The 26,711-nt window shown below is 41.2% G+C and overlaps 1 protein-coding gene across 1 annotated transcript; it reads right to left on the reverse strand.

The window, feature by feature from the left end:
- Positions 1 to 16,994: 16,994 nt before the first annotated feature.
- On the reverse strand, positions 16,995 to 17,669 carry LOC109158031. Its single transcript, XM_019305851.1, has one exon. It carries the CDS (start codon positions 17,667 to 17,669, stop codon positions 16,995 to 16,997), a length of 675 nt encoding a protein of 224 aa, XP_019161396.1.
- Positions 17,670 to 26,711: the final 9,042 nt, after the last annotated feature.

The following is a 26,711-nucleotide window of genomic DNA, read 5'->3' on the forward strand; positions in this document are numbered from 1 at the left end:
AGAGAGGGGGGTAGGAGCAAGAGAGAAGTGGGAAGGAGAAGAAGAAGAAGGGTTTTTGATTTGGGGATTTTAGGATTTTTAGGGATTGGATGGGGTTTAAGAAGATTTTGTCCCCTTGGGTTTTCAAGAAACACTTATGGTCTAGTGGTCGAGGTTTTGGTTTTGGAGATGGAAGGTTTAGGGGAGTCTCACAGGCTACACTTAGCTTGTTATTTGAGATTTTTAACTCTTGTACCCTTTAGAGTTTTGCCATTACTTGCCTCCGGGCAAGGCTGAAACTCTGAGTTATCCCGCGTTATTTTTGCGGTCTCGTTGGTTGCGAGAGTGGGAACAACAAAATAATTGAGTAACGGAACGGGAAGTTAATGGGTTCATCAACTAATTTTATTCGAAATAGGGAAATTTAAACGACTACACAAGCTAAAGGTTTTATGGCAAGGATGGTGGGTTAAAATAGCTTATCCTTTTAGCCTAGACAATGACCCTCTCCGAGGTCTTCTTCCAATTGATCCATAGGGTCCTTTTCTCCTACGGCTATGGCTTCGCTACCGTACTGGCCCCCGGTTTTGATTCCGGATTCTGTCTCGGCTTGAGTGCGACTCATAACGAACACCCTTCTAGGCGCTTCATAGCTCCCTCGGTTGCCCACGTTGCCTTGTTGCCCTGTGGGTGGTGGTCTTGTGCGTGCCGGTTGATTACACTGGAAGGCTTTATGGCCCTCTTCCCCACAGTTAAAGCAACGCAACGTGCTTCCTTGGCAATCTCTGCCTCGGTGTTCTTTACCACATCTCCTGCAAGGGGCTTGTCCCCACTCGGTCCCGGGGTTCCCCTTGGGGGCCCTTGGGTTTGTTGGGGAACTGCCCTAGCATTAGAGTCGGTCCTTGGTTTCTTTACGTTGGGTCCTCCGCCCTCATCGTTCCTTCTTTTCACCAGCTCTCCTCGTTGCAGTAGCTGGATCCGATAGAGATCGGCGGCACTAGTGTAGGCTTCGTTGAGGGTTCTTTAGTTTGTTGACTGTCAAGACCTTCCTAACCTCGAAGTTGAGTCCGGCCACAAATTTCTCCACTTTAGTGGCTTCCGTAGGGACCAATACGTGAGCAAAACGTGCCAGTTCTAGGAATCTCTTGTGGTATTCCACCACTGTTGCGAATCCTTGTTTTAAGTGGAAGAATTCTTCGTACATAGCTGCTCTTATGTGCGAGGGGTAGAAGCATTCCCGTAGTTTGGTTTTAAGGGGTTCCCAGTCAAAGCCCGACTCTTGTCTACAGGTTGGGCTTTCGTGGACCCACCATAGGTCGGCTTCGTGCCCAAAGTAGAAGGATGCCAACTCGATTCGGCGATCTTCTAGGCAACCCACCACCTCGAAGATTTTATCAAATGTCTGGATCCATTCCTCGAGTATCACGGGGTCCTCCTCTCCGGCGAAGATAGGGGGGCGATGATTTGACACTTGGCGAGCCACATCATGGTTTCCGTTGTGAGGTGGACGGTTATTGTGATTGAGGAGGTTGTCACTCAGTGCCTGGGCGATATGAGTTAACTGATGCAAGTTCTGAGCCAACCTCGCCGCGTGTCCTAAAAAGTCTTCTTATCCCAAGTACTTAAACACCTAGAATTCAAGCCTAACATCTTAAAGTCTTATCCTAAAGGCACTGTCCTAGGGTCGAACTTAGGCTCTGATACCAACTGTAACACCCCCAATTTTTAACATAATTTAAAACCCTTAAAGCTTATGAAATAAGGCAAGACTAACATTAATATCCAAATAGAGCGGAAGCTAAACGTTAGAGTTGGGGTGTTATGCCACATCTAAGTTAGAGAACTTATATGCATATGCTAACTATCTAAGCAAAATACAATCCATAATCAGTATCCGAATACAGGCAAGGCTCACAGGCCGACTAAACTAAACTAATACTATCTAAGCTAGGAACCGTAGCTCCTTCTAGTGCGCTCACGATCGTCTAATTAGTACCTGGAAAACATGCGGTATTATAACCGTTAGCAAATAATGCTAAGCAACTAACTCCCACCCGTTGAGTACAATAAGTATAGATATAAGAAAACCATTTTGAGACTTGGGAATACAAAATATAATCCTAACAACTCTAGCTTTAAAACCAGGAATCAGACTCAAGGCATATCAATAGACTCAACATGACATGAAGCATAAAGACACGACATGCAATACAAAACAAGGTAACAACAATAACAAGTCACAGTCATGCCACACAACAAGACACGCCCAAGTTCCAACCTTTACGCCTCTCCATCCTTATATCAGTTCCAACATGTACCTCCAGGCCACCCTTATAACACATCCCTTATCCCTCCAGAGTAGCGCATGCTCCCCTCCAACAAAACCTCCAACAATCCACAAACAAATCAGCACTCGCAGTGCCAAACATAACATGATCTGTGACTATAGCACAATGATCAAGTGGTATGTGCCTTTAGCACAATAACCGGGCATTCGCAATGCCAAACATAACATGATCCAGCCTATAGCACGATAATCATGCGATCTGTGCCTATAGCACAATAATCAATACACTCGCAGTGCGTCAAACCACTAACAAATCTTTTCCACCGATTCCACATCTTTTCAATACCATGGGCAAAGCACAACAATCAAGACTCAATCAGCAACTACATCACGGGGTAGCCGGGAAAGGGCACAACATGCAATAAAAACACGGGATATCAACTATAACATGCAACCTACGGGAAATAACATAAACCACACGATACAAGTTTAGACCACATGCTTAGACATGACTCACAAATCACGTTACGGTACCTAAAACATCATGCTAGACTCATACACGTCAAACGAGACACGACAGGGCACGGGGGTCGACCCGCAGAGACCGAACGACCCCGCTCCGACCCGTACCTACGGGGGTACGGCGAGAGAACAACCTCCCGCCGACCTCCCACCGGCGAAACCACGTCGTTCCAGCGGGTGGCTGTCCGCCCGCCAGCAGGGCGTATGTTCCAGCGGGTGGACTGGCGCGTGGCCGTCCACCCGCCTGTCCTCCCGCTAGAACATCCTCCATTTCCGGCGGGTGGTCGAGTGGGGGTTCGTCCCCCACCGACTACTCGCTGGAACAAGTTCTTGGCCAATTTCCCAACCCGGGAATTCATCTAATTCACCCAAAATCAAGTCCAAACACTTCCCAATTCACAACAACAACAATAGGGACTTGATCATCAAGAATATGCCAAGAAACAACACAATTAAAGCCCAAATACAAGCACTAATCATGCCAAGAATAAAGAATAAATACACAACGATTCAAGAACATCAAGAACCTCAAGAACTCGATCATATCAAGCTTTAACGACAAACCCTAACCCTAGAATAACACCCGAGCATGCATAAATCCAGCCAAGAACACCAAGAATGCCAAGAACGTATCCAATAACAAGATTCATCGAATAAATCCTAGGGACAAGCTCTAAACACAATTAAATACAAGAACATACTAACGACCACACAGGACCATCAAGAATGACAAGAATCCATATCACAATTCCTAAAGACAAGCTCTAACAAGGCACAAATACAAAATCACACATTTTATCGTTCAACGGAGACAATCAATAAATAATAACAAGGAAAATAGGTTTTGTAGGACATGAGTTACCTAGTAGTTTTAATTAAAACTCCTTACAACTTCTATGGTCTTTCCTCGAGGTTCTCTTCTTATCAGTCTCTCTTAAGCTTGGCGACGGGTAGTCCCTTGCCTGATCTCGAGGAGGGGGTTTTCGTGTATAGGAGAGGGAATGTGAGGGAGTTCTAAAGCTTTCTAATTCCTTTTATATAGATCTAGGGCCCCTAATTATAATCTGATTAATACTGGGCCCAACTTCTTTATCCTAATAAGTTTTGAGGCTTTAATATGGACCAAGGGTCCACGGTCCACCGTGGACCGCACTAATTAATTTAGGGAACCCTGACTGGATTAAATTATTTTTAGCTATTCCTTTAGCAGAATTAATAAAATAATTAATCCGAATTTAAAGGCGTAACACGGGGTGTTACACCTACTCTCCAGCTTGCACCCAACTCAACCATTAGCCTTCCTTTGCAGATGCTCCTCCAACTCCCAGAAGAATAACCAAGAATTGAGGTAGTAAAAAACACCATTTCTCACATACTTTTCGGTCATAACATGAACCCAAAGTTTATTTGGTTCCGTAATCACCTGACATGCTAGTTTAACCAACAATGCCAGGTTGAAGTCATTTGCCTTACGAAGACCCAAGGTCCCCTAGCTATGGGGCGTGCAAACATCGTCCCAATTGACAACATTGTCCTCTCTGTCCCTCTAAATAAAGTCCCTGCAGATTTTATCAATGTCCTTGCAAACTCCCAAAGGGAGGGAGAAGGCTTGCATGGTGTAGACTGGTATGGAAGAGAGTGCAGATTGAACGAGAATTCTCCTACCCGCTAGGCTGAGAGAGTCAACCTTCCAATTGGCCAACTGTTTCTTCATGTTGTCCAGAATATATCTAAAGGTGTTCTTGGAAGCCCTTTTTTACAAAATGGAAATGCCAAGATACTTACCAAGTGATGTAGTGACCGGGATCCCTACCAAGTCATCAATCCTCTTCTTGCCCCTACCATTTGTATTAGGAGAACAACAAATACGGGACTTATTTAAGTTAATAGAAAAACCTGATCTATTGGAAAATTTATCCATGCATCTCATGCTCATCTAGATTTGGCCTTCCGAAGTCTCCCCAAACAACATTAGTTTATCAGCGAAAAAGAGGTGGGAGATCCCCACTCCCCCACGAGTAAGATTAATGGTCTTCCAAGCCTTCCTTGTTGTCTCCTCTTGGATATCCCATGAGAGTCTTTAATAGAGAGAATGAACAGATATGGAGCCAGGGGGTCCCCTGTCTTAAACCCCTCCCTAGTTTAAAGCCCTCATACTTCTCCCCATTCCAAAGAACCGAGATACAACTTTCTTTCAGCGCAAATGTGACAAGATCAATAAAATTCATAGAAAACCAAAACCCTCCAAGGTGGACTCCAAGAATCTCCAATCTAGGCTATCATAGGCTTTTTTAAGATCCAACTTGACAATCATGGACCCCATCTTCCCTTTCATTCTATTCATGCTATGTACCACTTCTTTGGTCAGGATCACATTATCCAGAGTAAACCTACCAGTGAGGAAACTATCCTGGAATGGCCCGATCAATTTCTGCATCAAGGGCCTCATTCTATTGACAAGAAACTTAGAAATGATCTTAAAAACAACATTGAGAAGCTTAATCGGTCTAAAGTATCCCGCATTCTCAGGATTGTCTTTTTTTTTGGGATGAGGATGATGAAGGCCTCCAAAATCGAGATTGGCACCCTCCTTGTAGCCAAAGCCATATTAACTTTCTTGGTAATCACACTCTCTCCCACCACGTCCCAAAAGTCCTAGTAGAAAGCTGCATGGATCCCATCAAGCCTTGGACTCCCGAAGCGTTTCATGCCAAATGCATCTTTCCTTACCTCCCATGTTGTAGCCCATCTCACCATATTGCGAGCTTCATTTGTATCTAACCTAGCCCTGCTGTTAAAGTTCCCTTAGTGGTTCGCTTCGTTCCTCCTCCTAAACAGATTAGAAAAGTACTTAGAAATATGATCGGCAAAGGTTTTAGAATCGGAATTCCACTCACCATTAATCTTGAGCATACGTATCCGCCTTTTGCTCCGCCAAATAACCGTAGAACGACGGTAGAAGGTCGTGTTCTTATCTCCGTCATGTACCCAAGCTCATCGGGATTTATAGAACCAAAGCATTTCTTCTTGGTCAAGCACCAAACTCATGTCCCTAATCAGCCTCTTCTCAAAGTTGTGAAGGCCCCAAGAAGAATTATAAAAGGATGAGTCTTGGATTCCTTTGATTTTGGCTTGAAGCATTCTTTTTCCTTTTAAAAATATTCCCAAAAATATATTGATTCCAGTCTTTGCTAAGATTGATCACTTCTCCAATGGTGCCCACAACATCGTTACTTTTGTTGCCCCAGGCTAGAGCTGTCAAAACGGGCCCAACCCGTCGGGTTGGGCCCGTTTAACCCGTATTTTACACGGGCTGGGTTGGAGGATTTCCAACCCGTCCCGTGTAACCTGTGGGGGATACGGGTTGGCCCGTATAACCCGTATCCCCACTCACCTCCAAATGTGTTGTATAATTGGGTATTTTATTAATATTTTAAAACATTGTTGTTAAAGACTTGAACCCTTAACCTTTCACTTAAGTTATCAAATTATTACTATTGAAACCAATTATACTAAGAACACATGTTAAACATTTTAATATAATTATATATCTATTTACATCATTCACAAGCATTACTAAATATATATCTATATTAATTAATACAATTAATTGTATCGTTATATAAATATTAATTTAAAGTTTATTTATTATATAAACTACATAAAGTAATAAATTATATATTTTATAAACTTTATAACTTAATAGTATACATTATAATTACAAATAAAAAATATTACATGTAAAATATATTAGTATTAAAAATAAATTAAATAAATTATAATTACATATTAAAAACTAAAATCTAATTTTATATGTGTATATGTCATATGTGTATATACATATTTGTATATATATAAATATACATATTTTTTAACCATGGTTAATGTGGTTGATTAGAAATAGTCTTAGTTACTAACTTAGAGGTCATAGGTTTAATTCCTAAGCAATATGACAATAAATATTTAAATCACGTAAATTTAAAAAATTAAAAAAAAAAAAAAGAATAAATGGGCTGACGGGCTGGCCCGTTTATCCCATCAGCCCGTTGTGGGAAAACGGGCCGGCCCGCCGCGTCCCGTTTCCATTTGAACCCGAGACGGGCCCGCCTGGCCCGTTTTGACAGCTCTACCCCAGGCTTGTTCCCAAATGCCCCTATAGTCATCCCTAGACAACCAAGCCGCCTCAAAACGAAAATGTCTCTTATCTTTAGCCGCCCCCTCCCCCCGGCTCGATCAATGAATATAATTGGATGATGATCAGAGTGCGTGCGAGTAAGAGTTGGTTCTAAGTTCAACAAAACCCTATCAAGTTTGCGACAATGATAGACCCTCCCCCCAACATACCTAACCCGAGTGAAAGTTGCTCCCAAACATGACACCTCAAAAAGACCACAACTCCTGAAACCATCAACAAACTTATTAAGATTACTTTGGATAATTTCTCCAATTCCACATGCTCATTGGGATTAGTGATATCATTGAAATCCCCCAATATGACCCACGAGTCATTATTAGTGTCCCCGTACATCTTGCACTCCTTCCAGAACAAGTCTTTTGTCATACGATTAGGCCTAACGTAGGCCAAGAAAAATCGAAGTACAATTCCGCTCGTCTCTCTTACTATACAATGAATAACTTGGGAAGTATGATTAACCACCTCAAAAGGAATTCGGTCTTTATTCCAAAAAAGTAGTAATCCCCCCTGCAAATCCTAGAGGTTCCATTGAAAAACATCATTAAACCCCCTATTACGAGCCACTTTAATTAAATTATTGGCATTCTTAGTCTTCGTTTCAAGGAAAAAAAATTAAACCCCAAGTTGCCCCTAGCCAAAACTTCCTTAGCATGATTCACCGTGGTACGGTTCCCCACACCACGACAATTCCACGAAACTAAACTCATTTGGATAGCTGACCAACCAGGGAAGTTTGGTGATCACCTTCCCCATACATCAAACTAACCTCAACACCTCGCTGCTTTCCAAAGCTAGCAAAGTTACCAAACACAAAATTGCCTAGTTCAAACCCAAGTGAGTAATTGAGATTAAACACCGCAGTATTTCTATCACTTTGACTATTGGACACATGTTTCTTTCTTCCCTGTTGAAAGCTTTTATTACCCGTGGATTTCTTACTACCAGAGACAAACATGCCAACCTCTCATTCCTTCTCCAAGCTGGAATGTCACGCGTGTAGTTAAGATCCTGCAGCAGAGATGAAGAGGGATTAACCCTTAGGTGAAGAATGCAAAATTTTCTTACCTGTTGCATGGTGTGCGTTTCTCTCTGGTATCAAAGCTAGGGTGATAGCTTCATCCATGACAGGTTTCTGAGAGCTCTCTCCCTCCATAGACTCTTTAACCACCAATTCAGCAAATTTATTACTTAAAATTATTCGTTGATCACCAATAGCCTAGTTTTTCTTATATTTCCCCGTTGTCGATTTATTGGTCCGGCAATTCACCATCATCCAGGGGCCGAATATGCACCATCACCGTCCAACCTGGAAGCTTCCTTCATCATCTCACCACCTTGCGTCGCTGGAGCAACTTTTGGATGGGCAGTCGTTGAAATTTAGCCATCAACTCCCTGCACCTTATGTTTCTCATGATTTTTTTTTTTTGGATTTTGGACAATTTGCTAATTGATGATCGACTTCCCCGCAGGCAAATAAAATTACATGCAAGCCTTCGAACTCCACTCTCTGAACTTGATGGATCTTAGTGCTGCATTATGCTTACTTCCTAGGGGGTCATGTAACACCCCAAATTTTCAACGTAATTTAAAACGATTAAAACTTATGAAATAAAGGCGAGACTATCATTAATACCCAAACAGAGCGGAAGCTAAACATCAAATTTGGGGTGCTATGCCACATCTAAGGTGGAGAACATAGATGCACAGGTTAAACTAACTAAGCAAAGTATAATCTATAATCATTATCCGAATACAAGCATGGCTCACAGGCCGACTAACTAAGCTAATACTAACTAAGCCAGGAACCGCAGCTCCTTCTAGCGCACTCTCGATCAACTAATCAGTACCTGAAAAACATGCAGTATTACAACCGTTAGCGAATAATGCTAAGCAACCCACTCCCACGCGTTGAGTACAATACATATAGATATAAGAAAATCATTTTGAGACTTGGGAATACATAATATAATCCTAAACAACTCTAGCTTTAAAACCAGGAATTAGACTCAAGACATGCCACAGACTCGCCACAACAAGACACATAAAGATCCTAGCATGCAACTACGACCACAAGACAAGGCAACAATAACATTCAACAATAGCAAGCAAGACCACACAACAAGACGTTTCCATGTTCCAACATTATGCCAAGTTCCAACCTTATAACACCGCTCCATCCTTATAACAGTTCCAACCTTTACCTCCAGGCCTGTAACACCCCGTGTTACGACCTCTAACCCAAACTAATTATTTAATTACTTACCCTAAAAAGGGAATTAAAATCCATTAATTAACTAAGAAGGGTCCACCATAGTCTATGGACCCTCATCCCTAAAACCAACCCCTTAGTCCTATAAGGAATAGAATTGGCAAATCCATACCATTTAGACCCTAATTAGGACTCTTAGATATATATAAATAGGGGCATAGGAGGCACCTAGAACCCACACCACAATAGATATCACCATACAAGAATTCCCAATAATTCCCTTATCACCAAACGTAGGAGAAATCAAGAAGAGGAAATCTTAGAGAAAGAACCTTAATAGCCAAGGAGTCTAATTAAGGCTAAGAGGTAACCCATGTCTCAACAAAACCTATTTTCCTTGCTATAATCTTCTTCTTTGGCTTCCTCTCTATGCTTGTGTCTTGATAAATCTTTTATGATGATTATGATATGTTCTTGATGATTGATGAGATCATCTTATGTGTTGATCTTGATAATCTTGATGATTACAAGAGGATCTTGATAATTGTGTGATATTCTTGATAAATCTTGATGTTCTTGATTTTAGAAGATAAACTATGATTTTGATGATTTGAATATGATTAGAGCCCTAGGTTAAATTGGTGATTTCGTATTGTGATATTCTTGATATATTTGGGTGGGATTTCGCATGTTCGGGTGTTAATTGTGTTTAGAAGTCGTATTAGGATGTGTTCAATATGATTCTTGGTTTTGATCCATTATTTGACTACGTGGTGTCGTCGTTTGCGTTTAAAAGTGTATAAAACTTGGTTTCGGGTTCCATGAAAGATCCCGGGACCAATATATTGAAAAAGGAGTCAGTGGGGGGTAGGTGGGGGTAGGGGGACCCGCCACCTACCCGCTGCCCAAAAAGAACGTCGCCGGCAGCGGGCAGCGGGCGGGCAGACGATTGCCCGCCGGGCACCCGCTGCCCGGAGACTCATCGCCGGCGGGTGGTCCACCCGCCGGCCACCCGCTGGATTTCTCCCACTTTGGGACTTCGGCTTCCCCGTTTGATGTTCCTCGACCCTCGTGGTGTCCCAACGGACTCCGTTTATCGTGCCTAAATCTAGCTTAATGTCTCGGGTACCTTTCGTAGGATAAACGGGTCTTATGCGTTGCATGTTAGTTGGATGGGTACCCCGTTGGCCTAGGTGAAAGAAGTATGAACCCCTTAGGACTATTCCTAGTTGTGGATGACCACGTATAGGATCCGTTATATGTATTCTCCCCTTTCCCAATGTGTTAATGTGGGTTGCATGTGCTTGCTACGTGTTATGTGTGCATGATTGGCTGCGGTCAAATTGGTTTTACATGAGCTGCAATTCATAATCTGGTTGCGATCAGAAATACACTTTTGGGTTGCGGTCCACCAAATGGGCCTCGTGCGCTGTTGTCCACCGACTGAACGCGTCAGCGATGTGTAGGGCTACAAGCCACGAGGAAGGCCATAGTCCACCGACTGAGCTCGTCAGCGGTGTGTAGGGCTATGGTAAGCTGCGATCCACCGAATGAGCGTGCCAGCGGTGTGTAGGGTCGTAGTCCCCATAAAAAAGGTCATAGTCCACCAGCTGAGCCATCTGCGGTGTGTAGGGCTATGATCGGCTACGATCCACCGACTGAGCCCGTCAGCGGTGTGTAGGGTCGCAATCCCCAAAAGAGGATCACAGTCCATCGACTGGACGTGTCAGCGGTGTTTAGGGTTGTGGTCCGCCGTTGAATCCATCGACGGTCTATACAGATTGGCTGCGGTCAATTCCTTCATGCTGCGGTATGAGGCAAGGTGCTGCGGGGCCGTGTTAGCGCTATATGCGCTAACCCTCATGTATGGTCATGCGATTGGTCCCGTGGCGCCACCAAAGTATGCTTGTATGATAAAAATACTGATGGAATGATAATGTGATTTGCATGAAAGGAAACTATGACCTTAGATACATATATATATATATATATATATATATATATATATATGATGTTGTCTCTATTGAATTGATTATCATTGTTGCATGTACATATCCCTATCTGTCTAGTCTAATCCCAGTTTTATTATCATTGTTGCATGTACATATCCCTATCTGTCGAGTCTAATCCCAGTTTTAAAGTTAGAGTTTCCTAAGTATATATCTTCCTGCTTCAAAATGATTTCCTATATATAAATGTATATATATATATATATATATATATATATATATATATATATATTGTATTTTAACGCGTTGGAGTGGGTTACCAGCATCATTCACTGAACATATATATTTGGCTTTCAGGCACAGATGATTAGCTTCCGGAGCGCGCTAGAGGACCTCGGGTTAGATCGTTAGTCTTTCCTTTCGGCCTGCGTGCCTTGATGATGTAATGACAGTATTTGAGGATAGATAGTTAGAATAGCCTGTGCATCTGAGCTCTCCAGCTCAGATGTGGCATAAAACCCCCGACTCTATGTTTAAAATGCTTCATTTGATATCTATTTAATAGAATTGCTTTCATATTATAAGATCAAAAAATTTTAAAAATTTCGGGGTGTTACAAGGCCACCCTACACACCACATCCTTATCCCTCCGGGGCACCACATGCCCCCCGCCTACAAGTCCTCCTACATAACCGTCGATCTCATAGCATCCGCGATGCCTTTAAATCACACACTGGTACGGCAGTACCTTCACACACAAGCACGCGCAGTGCATCAACCACCAATCACAGTTTTTACCACTAATCTCATATCTTTTCTTTTCATCATGGACCACGACACACAAGCAAGACTCAACAATGACTCCACAAGAGGATAAGCGGGGAATGGCACATCATGCACATTGACTCTCAACAACAAGCGTCCTCAAGGCAGCCATAAGACACATTAAAGACCACTATAGACCACACTCTGGCACCACACGATACGAGTATGGGCCATATGCAAAGACACGACTCACAATTCACATTACGACACACAAGACATCATACTTGACCTGAAAACATCAACGAAGACACCACGAGGCACGGGGTTCGACCAACGGAGACCGAACGACCCCGCACCGGCTCGTACCCGCGGGGGTACGGCGGAAGGATGATGGACAATTTTAATAATGTTCTCGCAAGTGCACGAGTCACTGTAGTAATAGCGTGCAAAGGCAAGGGTCGATCCCACAAGGAATTGATACAATGCAATTTAACAACTATAAATAAAATAAGCTAACTTAAATAAAAGTGAGCAAAATAAATAACAAAGTTGAAGACCAAATCAAATGATAAAATAATTAAACCAAAACTAAAAGAGAGCTAAGCAATTAAAATATCATGCATCAGAATAAAATAACAATAAGATTGAAGAATCAACTACCATTACACTTAAAGATCAATTTTGCAAAATACTCATAGTAAAATAAAAAGTTTAGCAAGACAAGTATAAATTAACAGTAAATCTCTTTATGCAAAATGAATAGCAATTGTTAAACATGTTAAAAACCTGTAACTCACACAGTACCGCAATCACAACCTCAACTCACAAATTAAATCACTATCTATCAAACAAATAAAAGAGCTTTAATGGTAATTAGAATTGGAAGCTAAACACAAATCAACTAAATAAGAGAAAAAGAACTGAATTGCAACTAAACAAAATAGCAGGGAATAAAAGACATGAATCAATTTAGCAAAGCAGAATCAACAATAATAACAGAAACATTGGCAGAAAGAAAAGAGCGAAGAATATTAATTATGCCAAATTGTAAAGAATCTTAATTGGCAAAAATTGGTGCCAAGGATTAAAATATTGCAATCAACAATAATTGTCGTGTATGAATTGTTGTTGCCAAAGAGAATTGCGCTGGAAAATCGCTGCTTCCCAGACTGGAAATTCGCCGCCGCCGAACTGGAGCTCGCCGTCCCTGCGATTCAAAAACTGCCGCCACACCGTCGGAATTGATCCGGGCTACTTCAACTTTAACTCGCCAAACGGAGCTTGGCGAGGAGAATGATGCCATCTTCTTTAGCATCTCCCTCTATTTATATCGCCTCCACTCGAAAATCTCCCGCAATTCTGCCATAAAATGCTCTGAATCCCTTGGTTCAATTACGCAGAAGAACTCAAGCCAAGGACAACCACTGAAGACCATTTCTTCCAATGCCTGCTGCTCAATCGGATCGCCAAGATGACCGGGCCGCTGCGGGAGTTCTAGTTCTGATCTCCGTAGGGCTCTCTAATCTTGTTCATCGATGCCATTGACGGAGAAGATTATTTGATGCTCTTAAATAACGGGCTAACCAACAATTAACTAAACTAACTTATTAACAACAACAACTACAACAACAACAACAACAACAACAACAACAATAATAATAATAATAATAATAATAATAATAATAATAATAATAATAATAATAATAATAATAATCTACATCTACAATCTACATCTACAAATACAAATATACAATATATATACAAATCTAATAAGAGCGAATAATGTTAGGCCCTTAACTGGAACAAAAAAAAATGTCGGTACTAATTGTTTCTTAAAATGAATGGTTCATATTATTTTGATTTTAGTATCTTTTAATGATTTTTCTTATTTACCCTCTATTATATTATTTTCTTCCCTTAAATAACCCTAAATTCCGTTAGTTTAAACTTTAGTAACGGAATATTCCGTTAACTATTTATTATTCTTAACATACTCTTAATTTATATAAGGTCTTAGATTCGAACCACATCCCAAGTATAATTGACATAATTGTTAAACATATATTCCGTTAACTATTTATTATTCTTAACATACTCTTAATTTATATAAGTTTTTAGGTTCGAACCTCATCCCAAGTATAATTAACATAATTGTTAAACATATATTATGAATATGTTAAAATGTATTAAAAATATATATAATATAAAATTTAACATAAACTTTGGTCAAATAATTAGCTCGACTAAATACATAGCATTTAAAGTTGAGCATCAAATATTATAAATCAGGAACTACTTTAAAATTATTTGATTTTCTTGAATTTTTTTATTAAAAAAAACAAATTTATGTTAAGTTTTTTTTTTTTTAAATTAATCTTCTTCTGATTATTTAGAACTAAACTTAATATTTCAATTATGCTTTTGCATTATTGGAATGATTTAGGCCATTATGGTATTAATATTTTTTTTGTATTTTTTTATAATGGTACAATTGTACATTACATTACTAATATTATACTATTATTTTTTTTTATCGAACAATGTTCTTACATCATTGTCAGACCTGCACGGCCTAACTACAAAGTTGTTGATCAAATATAATTTCATTAGTTATATTATCTTTATTTTCTACAATTCAAAGATTCCTTACCTTCAAATTTATTAATTTATTATATTTACTACATTGTTCATTGTCTTCTATTTTACATTATCTTGTAATTAAATATCAAAGTTATAATACAAAACATGTTATATATATATATATATATATATATATATATATATATATATATATATATATATATATATATATATTTATTTATTTATTTATTTATTTATTTATTTATTTATTTATTTATTTATTTATTTACCAAGTATTTTATACAAATATAATAAATATTAATATTTCGTTCAATACTTTCACATGATAACCTGGGACACACATCTCACAACACATGAAACATGTAGGAAAAAAACTACCACTACTAAATACAATAGGTGTTTGTACGCTAAAGAGTTCATATTACAACTAAAATCTCAGTCATATACACAGCAAGGTAAATCTAAAACTTCCTACACCATAATCTCATTGCATGATGAATCCCTCTATGCTGCTACCAGTAACCTAATTGCACATGAAACACTACCAATAAAGAAAAAAAGAGGACATGTACTGAAGATGAAAACAATAACAATGCTACCCGAAAAAGAATTAAGAAGAATTAGAGAAATTTAAATCAAAAGTAGTATTTATTTAGACTATCGCTTTAAAACTAAATATTTAGACTAGCGTTATTACAAAGTTGCAAACATTTATTTTAGTGACAATTATAATCAATCTCTCATATATTATCTTGCATTTATATACTTTAAATTACCGATTTAAATAAACAAATTCAACATTTATTTACATATGCATGAAAATCTCCTATATAATATTGCATTGATATACTTTGAAATACTTATTTAAAAATAATTATTGGGCATTATCTCATTCGCACAAAGTGCGTAAAAGAACTAGTAATTATAATAATAATGAAAAAATTAGGATCAATGAGTTATTGGAATGACAAAAATCAAATAATAAAACAAATTTAATAAGTAAAACAACTTAAAATTGAATAATATTAACAAAGCTACTAATCACAATAATAAATAAAATAGATATAAAATTAATCAATTATTATAAATTAACTATAAAAATATTATTAAAAATAACACTAAAAATAATGTTTATCAGAGGACAACCTCCCGCCGACGGAACCATGCCGTTCCAGCGGGTGGCCGTCCTCCCGCTGGAACAATTCCCCTTTTCCGGCGGGTGGTCTGGTGGGGGGTCGTCCCTCCACCGACTACCCGCTAGAACATATTTCTTGGCCAATTTCCCATCTCGGGAATTTCCCCAATTTCACCCAAAATCAAGTCCCAACACGCCCAAACACATATAAACAACAATAGGGATTTGAACACATAGATCAAGCCAAGAAACAACACAATCAAAGCCTAAACGCAAACTCTAAACATGCCAAGACTCCAGGATAAACACATAATGGTTCAAGAGCATCAAGAATCTCAAGAACATCAAGAAACCAATATACAAAGCCCTAAAGACAATCCCTAAACCTAGAATAATACCCGAACATGCATAAATCCAACCAAGAATACCAAGAACGTAACAAATAACAAGATTCACCATATAAACCCTAATGCAAGCTCTATATACTCATAAACCCATGAACAAGCAATCAACCACACAAGTTCATCAAGAACATCAAAAATAACAAGAATACATACCATAAATCCTAAAGACAAGCTCTAACAAAGCAAACATACAAAATCACTCATTCAATTATCTAACGGAGCCAATCAATAAAAGATAGCAAGGAAAATAGGTTTTGTAGGAAATGGGTTACCTGGTAGCGTTAATTAAGCTCCTTACGACTTCTAGGATCTTTCCTCAAGATCCTTTTCTTAACAATCTTTCCTAGGCTTGGTGGCGGGGATTCTTCGTCTGAATTCTAAGAGGGGAATTCGAGTGGTGGAGAGGGAAGGGTTATAAATGCTCCCTAATCCCCTTTCATATAGGTTTAGGAATCCCTAATCAGAGTCTAATTAATAATGGGTCATCTTTCCTTATTCTAACAGGCTTGGGATGAGAAGAGGAAATTCAAACTGTATTCATCAGATAACATTATACTCCGAGGATTGGGACAGCATGGATGCATCCGGTGTCGCGTGGGCAGACGCGCCGGTGTCCGGGAACCATGAACCGGCCGAGGATGCCGTTTCTTCGCCGGTGACCGTCAAATTGGCTTGCGACGGCTGAGTTGAGTTGCGTTTGTTGCAGTAGATGGCGGAATGGCCATGAGCACGACAGATTTGACAGCGTGGCTGTCCGCCACCACGCCCACCGCCGCGTCCTCCGCGCCACTGACCGCCACGGTTTCCCCGACCCTGGCCGGAATTGCCGCGACGGCCACCTGAGCGGCCTCCGGACTGGTTGCCGCCTCTGTTGATGTGGAGCGCCGCCAGAGAGCTACTGGAAGCATTGCTGAGACCAGCCGGAACATCATCGGAGTAAATAAACTCCTAGGCCTGCAAAAAATCTGCCAATTGAGGGAGAGATACCGGATTGCCGGAGACGGTGAGGGAGGACGCCATGCTTCGGAACTCCGGGCGGAGACCCCGGAACACCCAGAGGTTCTGCTCGTCGAGAGAGAGGGGCCGGCCGGCGAGGGAGAGAGCCTCCACTATCAACTGCGCCTGGCCAATGTAATCCGCCGGAGATAGATCACCCTGTCGCAAAGACTGGAGCTGTCCGAGCAGGTTGAGGCAGCGAGCCCTCGTGCTGGACCCGAGTGCGGCAGTGATGGAGTCCCATACTTCCTTCGATGTGTTCCTGCCAACTGCTAGATGAAGAACCTCGTCAGCCATGGAGGAGACGAGGAGAGACAGGATCGACGCATCCTGCTTTACCCACGACCGGAACTCCGGATTTGGAGCAGGAACCGCCGCTGCATCGCCGGAGACTGAACCGGACGACGTGCCGGAGATGGTGGCCGGCGGGCACGGTGTCTCACCGGTGACGAACCCAAGGAGCTCCTGACCACGTAAAAAGGGCACCAACTGCGTACGCCAAAATAAGAAATTCCGGGACGTAAGCTTGATCGACACAAAGTGGTGTGCCGACGAGAGGGGGTTGGAGGTGGTGGCCGAGGAGGGGGTGGTGGTGGTTACGGTTCTTTCCGATGAGTTGGTAGACATTTTAGGAGGTGGGAGGGAAAAAAGGAGGATCTAACGTAAGGCTAACTGATACCAGATGAGAAGAGGAAATTCAAACTGTATTCATCAGATAGGATTATAATACTAAAGAGGTAGAGATAACGTAAAGTTCTCCTACATACTAGGCTAGTCTAAGTCAAACAACTAGCACCACATAAACTAATCCTATTACATTATAGAAAATAACATATTAAATAATAACATTATTCACACTTGGAGTTTCATTAAGGGTAAGGGTCCACGATCCTCCGTGGACCATATTAATTAATTTAGGGAATCCTAACTGAATTAAATTCTTTTTTAGCTATTCCTTTAATGGGATTAATTAAATAATTAATCCGAATTTAAAGGCGTAACACGAGGTGTTACAAGTCACCCATCCTGTGAATGTTGTAAGTCAACCACACTTAACTACAAAGTTCCTTGGATATCTGATTGACATATCCTACTTATAACCAATTGGTTATAAGTAAGTGGACATTTTAACCACATCTCTCCATAGAAAGTCACAACTCCATGTCTTGAATCGAGCAAGGGCTGAACCCGGCCGACGCCCAACAATCCCCCTCCTAGCACCTACCACAACCTTTGGAAACCAAGCCTAGTTAGGCAGCATGCTTGACTCGGTACTTAGCCTCCGTGCCCACTTGTAACACCCCATGTTACGCTCTTTAATTCCAGATTAATTATTTAATTAATTCTGTTAAAGAATAGTTAAAATGATTTATTCTGGTCAGGATCCCTTAATTAATTAATGTAGTCCACGAAGGACCGTGGATCCTTAATAAGAACTTTAAGTCTATTTGGAATTTAAAAAAAAAAAAAAAAAAAAAAAAAAAGTGGGCCTTTATTACTCAGATTCTAATTAGGAATCCTAGACCTATATACCTGTTAGGAATAGAAAGTAGGCATTTACTATTCAGACTCTTATTAGGATTCCTAACTCTATAAATAAGGGATTAGAAAGCAATTAGAACCCTTACCACCCATAGTTATGTTACACGAAATTATTCCCAGGAGATTCTCCACCACCAAGCCTAGGGAGATCAATTGGATGGAAATCTTAGAGAAGAACCTTAATAGCCAATGGAGGATTAATTAAGGCTTAGAGGTAACTCATGTCTTACAAAACCTATTTTCCTTGCTATATCTTATTTATTGGCTCATTTGATAATCGTATGTGTAATTCTATGATTGAGTCTTGATAGAGCCCTTGCATAGGATTTATATTGTGCTTATTTGATAATCTTGATGTTCTTGATATTGTGATTGACTATATGTATGATCTTGCATTTTAATTATGTCTAGAGCCCTAGGGTTTATATCGTTAATTTTGTATTATGATGTTCTTGGTATATTTGGGTGGGATTATGCATGATCGGGTGTTGAGTCTAGCCTAGGACTTGTATTTAGGGCTTTGCATATAGATTTCTTAATGTTCTTGAGGTTCCGGATGCTCCTGAACCGTTATATGATTAATGTTGAGTCTTGGCATGTTTAGGAATCGTGTTAGAATGTATTTGGAATGATTCTTGGTTTATTTCCGTTAATTGAATCCGTGGTGTTGTCGTTATGTATTGGAATGTGTCTGGACATGGTTTTTGTAACACCCCGAAATTTTAAAACTTTTGAAACTTATATAATAAAGGTAAATTCTTATTAAATCCCAAAACAATATATAGTAGAGTACGGGGTGCTATGCCACACCTGGGCTAGAGAACCCAGGTGCACAGGCTAACTAACTAATATCCTCGATAATGTAAATACATAAGCATGGCACGCAGGCCGAAAGGGAAACTATCTACTCTACGCTCCAAACCTCTAGCGCGCTCCAGTGTTTACTCCTCTGTGCTTGAAAGCCAAATATATCTGTTAGCGAGAGATGCTGGTAACCCACTCCAACGCGTTGAAATATAGTATATATATATATATATATATATATATATATATATATATATATATATATATATATATATATATATATATATATATATATATATATATATATATATATATATATACAAAAATCATTTCGAAGCAGGAAGACATATACTTAAGAGACACTAGTTTTAAAACCAGGAATAGACTCAGCAAATAGGGATAAGAACATCAGACAACAATATTAACATCATAAGGAATACGCATTTACGGTCACAAGCCACTTCTCAATTCCAATCCACATCATCATCCAATCATCATTCATATCACATAATCATCGATGGCGCCACGGGACCAATCGCATGTCCCGAACATGAGGGTTAATGCCTATAGCATTAACACAGCCCCGCAGCACCCTACCTCAGTACCGCGGTACGAGGGGAGTTGATCGCAACCAACCCTTTGAGAACCGCTGACGAACTCAACATCGGACCACGATCCGACACACTGCTGACGCGCCCAGTCGGTGGACCGCGATCCTCTTTACAAGGGGGGACTTACGACCCTACACACCGTTGATGCGCACAATCGGTGGGCCGTAGCGGATCAAGCCCGACACACCGCTGAGCTAAACTCAGTCGGTGGGCAAAGATCCTCGGAGACTACGGTCCTACATACCGATGTCCCACCACTCGGTGGGTCGCAACCAGTCGCAGCCCTACACACCGCCTGATTACTCAGGTCGGTGGACTACAACCTTCCTCGGCTTGTTGGCCCCATACCGCCTGGCGCGTCCCGATCGGTGGGTCATATCACCGAGGCCCATGTGGACCTTCAGTCCTATACAAAATCTTTATATACCTGACCGATCTCTACCAGTCTGGTTAACAGTTGGGATGGTTCTCAACCCATTCAACTGCCCGTATAGTGGACCTCAGTCCTATATCATATTAATATCCCTGACCGATCTTAACCGGCCTGGTTAACAGTTGGGATGGTTCTCAGCCCATTCAACTGCCAGTATAGCCCAATTGATCTTAACCAAGTTGGGGTCATGCATCACGTAACACACAATAGCACATAATAACACATAATTCACATAGGGAAGGGGGGAGACATATAATTAAGCTTACATGTGATCATCCACATACTAAGAATAATTCATAAGGGCTCATATAACTTCCACCTAGGTCCACGAGTTACCAATTCAACTAGCATGCAATTGCTAAGGCTCGTTTAACCTACGAATGGTACCCGAAATTCCAAACTAGACTCAGGCACGACAAACGGGGTCTGTTGGGACGCCGTGGGGAACGGGGAACATCAAACGGAGAAGCCGGAGACCCGAGGTGGGGTGTGGACCAGCGGGTAGCCGGTGGGTGGGGGTCACCCGCCAGCTGCCCGCCGGTGGGCGCTGTTCTGGGCAGCGGGTAGCCGGCTGCCCGCTGCCGGGCAGCGCCATCTTGGGCAGCGGGTAGGTGGTGGGTTCCCCCACCCCCACCTACCCCCCCCCCCCCCACTGACTCATTTGTCACAAATTTGTCCCGGGATCCTTTGTGGAACCCGAAACCATGCTTAGACACTTTTAAACGCAAATAACGACATCACATAAGCAATTAATGGATCAAAAGCAAGAATCATGTAGGACTTATCCTATATATAAACAGCACCCGATCATGCGAATTCCCACCCAAATATAAATCAAGAACGTCACAATACAAATTCCCAATCCGACCTAGGGCTCTAATCCCACCCAAATCATCAAGAACATGTTTTATCTTTAATATCAAGAAAATATCAAGATTCGTCAAGAATCATCACATCATAATCAAGAATTTCCTTTTAACATCAAGATCATCAAGATTATCAAGAAAGCATATAAATCATCTTATCAATCATCAAGAACATAACATAATTATCATAGAAGAATTCAATCGAGACACAAAAATATAGAGGGAGGCCAAAGAATGAGATTATAGCGAAGAAAAAATGTTTTGTTGAGACATGGGTTACCTCTTAGCCTTAATTAATTTCTTTGGCTAGAAGGGTCTTTCTTTAAGATTTCTCCTTTCTTGATTTCTCCTAAAGGAGTTCTTGGAACTTTCTTGTGTGGTGAGGGATTATTTGTGGTGTGAATTCTAGGTGCCTCCTATGCCCCTATTATATAATCGGCTACTTCTATTCCCTATGGGACTAATGGTTGGATTTAGGGATAAGGGTCCATGGGCTTGTGGTGGGCCTTTCCTAGTTAATGAGATTTTAATCTTTCTTTCTGGGTAATTAATTAATTGGTTTGTGGGCCGTAACGCGGGGTGTTACAGTTTTGGGTTCCACGAGAGGTCCCGGGACTGCAAAGTTGCCTGAGTATCAGTGGGGGGTAGGTGGGGGCACGGGTACCCGCCACCTACCCGCTGCCTGGGAACACTGTTCCAGCGGGTAGCCGGCGGGCGGTGGTCTGCCTGCCGGCCACCCGCTGGAGTAGTGGTTGGCCGCCGGCGGGTGGCTGGCGGGTGGTCCTCCACCCGCCACCTACCCGCTGGAATTGGTTGGTGCGTCGTGATGTTTTTTCCCCGTTTGTTGTTTCCCCGTGTCCCGTTATACCTCGTTTGTCGTGTATGAGTCTCGTTTGGTGTTTTGAGTAACGTTCTAGGAATTTATGTGTAGTACGTGTCGTTGTTGTTATGTCTTGATTGTTATTGATTGGTTATGTGTTGATTGATTGATTGAATGATGATGAGTATCATGGTCATTGCGCAATGGCCGGTGTGACTGATGATGATGATGATGATGATGATGAGATTGTGATTGGTGGAAATGAATTGTTAGCGGTTAGCACAACGAGTGCCTGGTCCTTGTACTAAAGGTACAGGCTTAGCGGTTACTGTGTTAAATGCACAAACCCACCTTCGACTAGCTTGCCGTTGAGCATGGGTCAGGTTATAAGTGCTGCGGTGTCATGGCAGGGCTATATGCGCTGACCCCTTGATATTGGTACTAGAGGTACGGACCATGTGAATGGCACTGTGACGCTATCTTGATATGTTGGTAGTTGAAAGGTGGTTTGTCGGTGAGGGCATGTAGTTGCCCGGAGGAATAAGGGAGGCGATATAAGAGTGGCCTGGAGGTATAGGCTGGAACTGATATAAGGACGGAGGGGAGCCACAAGGTTGAACTTGGTATAAGGTTGGAAGATGAATTGTGTGTCTTGATGTTTACCTGCTAATTGATTGTCTTTGAATTCCATTATTGTCTCTATCCGTTATTTATGAGCTTATCTGTCTATTATGCTTTGTATTGCGTTCTTAGGATGCATGCTAGTCTTTATGATCGTTCTATAGTGTCAAGTCTATTGTTATGCCTTGTGTCTTGATCTTGGTTTAAAACTAGAGTTGCCTAGGTATATATGTATTGCCATTTCAAAATGATTTTCTTATATCTACCTATATTGTACTAAACGCGTTGGAGTGAGTTACCAGCATTATTCGCTGACGGTTGTTACACTGTATGTTTTTCAGGTACAGATCAGTAGCTTCAGAGTGCGCTAGATGGACACAAGGACCTAGCTTAGATAGTTTAGTATTGGTTAGATGGCATGTGAGCCTTGGATTGTATCATGGATATTAATTATAGTCTATGATTGTTTAGTTAGTGTAGCCTGTGCATCTAGGTTCTCAAACCTAGATGTGGCATAGCACCCCGATACTTATGTTGTTAGTTCCACTTTGTTTGGATGGGTAATGATAGATTTGCCTTTATTTCATGGACTTTAAATATTTTAAAAATTAGGGGTGTTACAGTTGGTATCAGAGCCTAAGTTCGACCCTAGGACAATGCCTTTAGGATAAGACTTTGGGACATTAAGCTTGAACTCTAGGTACTTAAATACTTGGGATGTTAAGAGTTAGACTTTAAGAATCTTGGCTGCATCTAGGATAATGTTCTAAGTTTGAAACTTTAAGATGTTAAGCTTTAACTCTAGGTGTTTAAATACTTATGACTTAAGAATCTTAGGATGTGCGGTGAAGCTGTGAGTTTATCTATCATTGTCTGCTTAATTTCTCCTTACTCTATTCTGTGCTTAGCTTAAGAGTTACCCATAATTATAGCATCAAGGTAAGGATGCGAACCCCTAACTTACAGTTACGATCAGTACTAATCCTGTAAATACCGGAATGGTGCCAACGAGGAACCAGTCGAGAACCCCCGAGCCTCCTACCCAAGATTCGTTAACCCAGAACCTACAACAGTTGACTCAAGTCGCCCAGACGTTGAGCAACGCCATCCTTAATAACAACAACCGACCACCCCCGAATGTGAACCCAGATAAGGCTCGCCAAGTCTCGAGCCATCACCCACCTATCTTCGCAGGGGAAGAAGATCCTACGACCCTCGAGGAATGGATCCGAACGTTCGACAAGATCTTTGAAGTAGTGGAAAGTCCGGAAGGACGCCGTGTGGAACTAGCCTCATTCTACTTCGGACATAAGGCTGCTCTTTGTGGGTTCAAGAGGGACCTGCCTGTAGGCAAGAACCTGGATTCAACTGGGAAACCCTGAAGGCTCGGTTACGGGGCCATTTCTACCCCGCGCATGTAAGGACAGCCATGTACGCAGAATTCCTCAACCTGAAATAGGGGATAACTACAGTGGTAGAATACCACAAACGATTCTTCGAGCTAGCTCGTTTCGCACCTGAATTGGTGCCCACAGAGGCGACTAAAGTAGAGAAGTTTGTGGCGGGTCTCAAATTCGAAACTCAAAAGGCTTTAACCGTAAGTAAACCTAGAACCCTCAACGAGGCTTATGCTAGCGCCGCCGACCTTCACCGAATCCCAACCTCTACAACGGAGAGTTCAGGAACAGATCCAGAAAAGGAGTAACGGAAGTGGGACCACCTGTAAAGAGAACTAGAACGCCAATTAAATGCAAGGAAGTGAAGTAGCGCATGAACAACGCCTTTGCTTAATCTTTAGTACGAGGTAAGTATATCATGTTGACTTGTGAACCCTTTGCCTCAGCTTCAAATATCATTTGCCCTTGAATCCCAGCCTCTCGATATTCCTAATTGTTGAAACCCTTGCCTCGAATCCTTGGTTATCCTTGAAAGCAATTAAACCCAAGTTATGCCTTTACTTACTCTTTGTTGCATCTAATTCATCCTTGGAAACCTTAAATCGTTATGAGCCTGAAATCATTGCCATTGCTCTAATTTTGTATCCCTCTCTTTCGAACCCTTGCTAAAACCCTACAAGTGGTGTAAACCCCTAGCTTTGTTTAAATGGCGTGAAGATTGATGCTTATTAGGTTGGTGTTAGGATAGTTGTTAAAAAGGACTCGGCGTGTTAAGCAGAGGCAGCGGACTCATAGAAAGTACTGTGCACTAAGCTTCACTGCAATGAAGATCTTACTTTGGAATAAGGACCTTGATGGTTTTAAGGTACCGTAAGAAGTACATGAGACACAAAAAATCGCCAAACGTCATGCGACGTCGAGAGCAGTTAACCAAATGCATTCCAAGAAAGAGAAAGGCATCACTAAGCATTTGGTCGCTAAAGGATTAAATGGGACCGGACGACAATTCAAACTTCAAGAAAGACCAAAGGGGGCTTGTCGCTAGCCAAGACAAGGGAAAGACAAAAGACTGGATTACAGCCAGCTACCTTATGCAGATTTCAAGATTGCCAACTGTGAACGAGACGCGACCTATTGAGCGATTAGTAAGGGCATACATGAACCCTTGGGTAAAGGAACCGTGGATCACCTCAAGGTGTTGACTTTGGTAAACAACTTAAACCCAAATCTCATTTCCAAAAAGGTATTATCGATTACGTTAGTTATGAAGTTACAGTTGAACCCTACGATTCAACCAACTAGGAATGATTGACAAAAAGAGAAACATGCAAACCAAGAAGTTGAGTTGAGAACTTGTGCTATGGACTTACAAAGGCCCCAAGTCAAGCGCTAAGGATGTGCCGAGTTTCTTACAACCTTGATTACCGTTCGCATCTTCAAAGAACTCCTTCAAGAATTTGTAAAGAGTAAGAGATGTCGAAACCTATAGTGCAAGCCCATTCCAGTCCTAGCCCTTTTGTTTACCTTACCAAAGATCCTCGAATCCGTGTAGAATAAAGGAAACATCATTTTCGTCCAAGAAGACGATTAGAGTCTAAGGGACATTTCTTATCATAGGTTTTGTGCATCCACCCTAGGATCGCACGTTCAAGGGAAGTGTAAGGAACAATCTGGTATCCAGACCTCAATTACCCTAAAATATCAAATTAGGAAGTAAAACGACTCGCAAGGATCGCCAAGTCATTTCACAATAAGAATCAGTAACCGACTGCATTTTAAGGAGGGAAGTGTGCTAAGAGCTTTCACTACTATAAACATCACCAAAAAGGGGCGCAACAAGCCAAATTCTAGGAAGGACACGAAGTCTTTCTAAGAACTTCATCTACCAAGGAAGAGATGAAATTTAATAAGACAAAGGAGCCAACCCGAAGTTCCTTGATCCTTAAGGAATCTTAGCAAGAATCGAGAGTTGAGACCTAAGGATTGACTTTGCTAACCAACTAGGTCAAAGACTTTTGAGCATTTTGGGAAAGTATGCACGGAATTCATCACGGGAATTCCTTCAAAAGCGGTAAAGATGGATAAGACTTTAGCTTGGGAAGGAAAGATCAACGGAAACCTTAGAGACAGGCGGTGCCAAGACTAAAAGGGGCCATCAGTTCGTCATTACGTCATAATCTAACGAAGCTACAAACAGGAATAATTGCTCGAAGTCAGGAATCCTTAACCCCATTCTAGCCAAATCCCTTTCCTTTCTTTGTCTATCGAATACCATTTCGTTGAGGGACCCATTCTACCCTTTCAAAACTTATTCTTGATTCCTTATTTCAAATTATACCATACAAGGTGGACACCTTATTTCCTAAGTTGCAACTTTGAAAACTTTGATCCTACTTCCTAAATTAACTTTGTCCTCAAGTTTGAAACCCGAATCGTCCACTCTCATTATCCTTCCTAATTATCACTGAAAGGTTACTGAATAAAAAGATACCCTATACAATAGACTATTGACTATAAAAGTAATTAAAAACATTCCTAATATATCTAATATATCTAATATATCTAACACACCCCC

Source organism: Ipomoea nil, unplaced genomic scaffold (assembly GCF_001879475.1).
Source record: "Ipomoea nil cultivar Tokyo-kokei standard unplaced genomic scaffold, Asagao_1.1 scaffold2805, whole genome shotgun sequence".
Classification (NCBI taxonomy): domain Eukaryota; kingdom Viridiplantae; phylum Streptophyta; class Magnoliopsida; order Solanales; family Convolvulaceae; genus Ipomoea; species Ipomoea nil.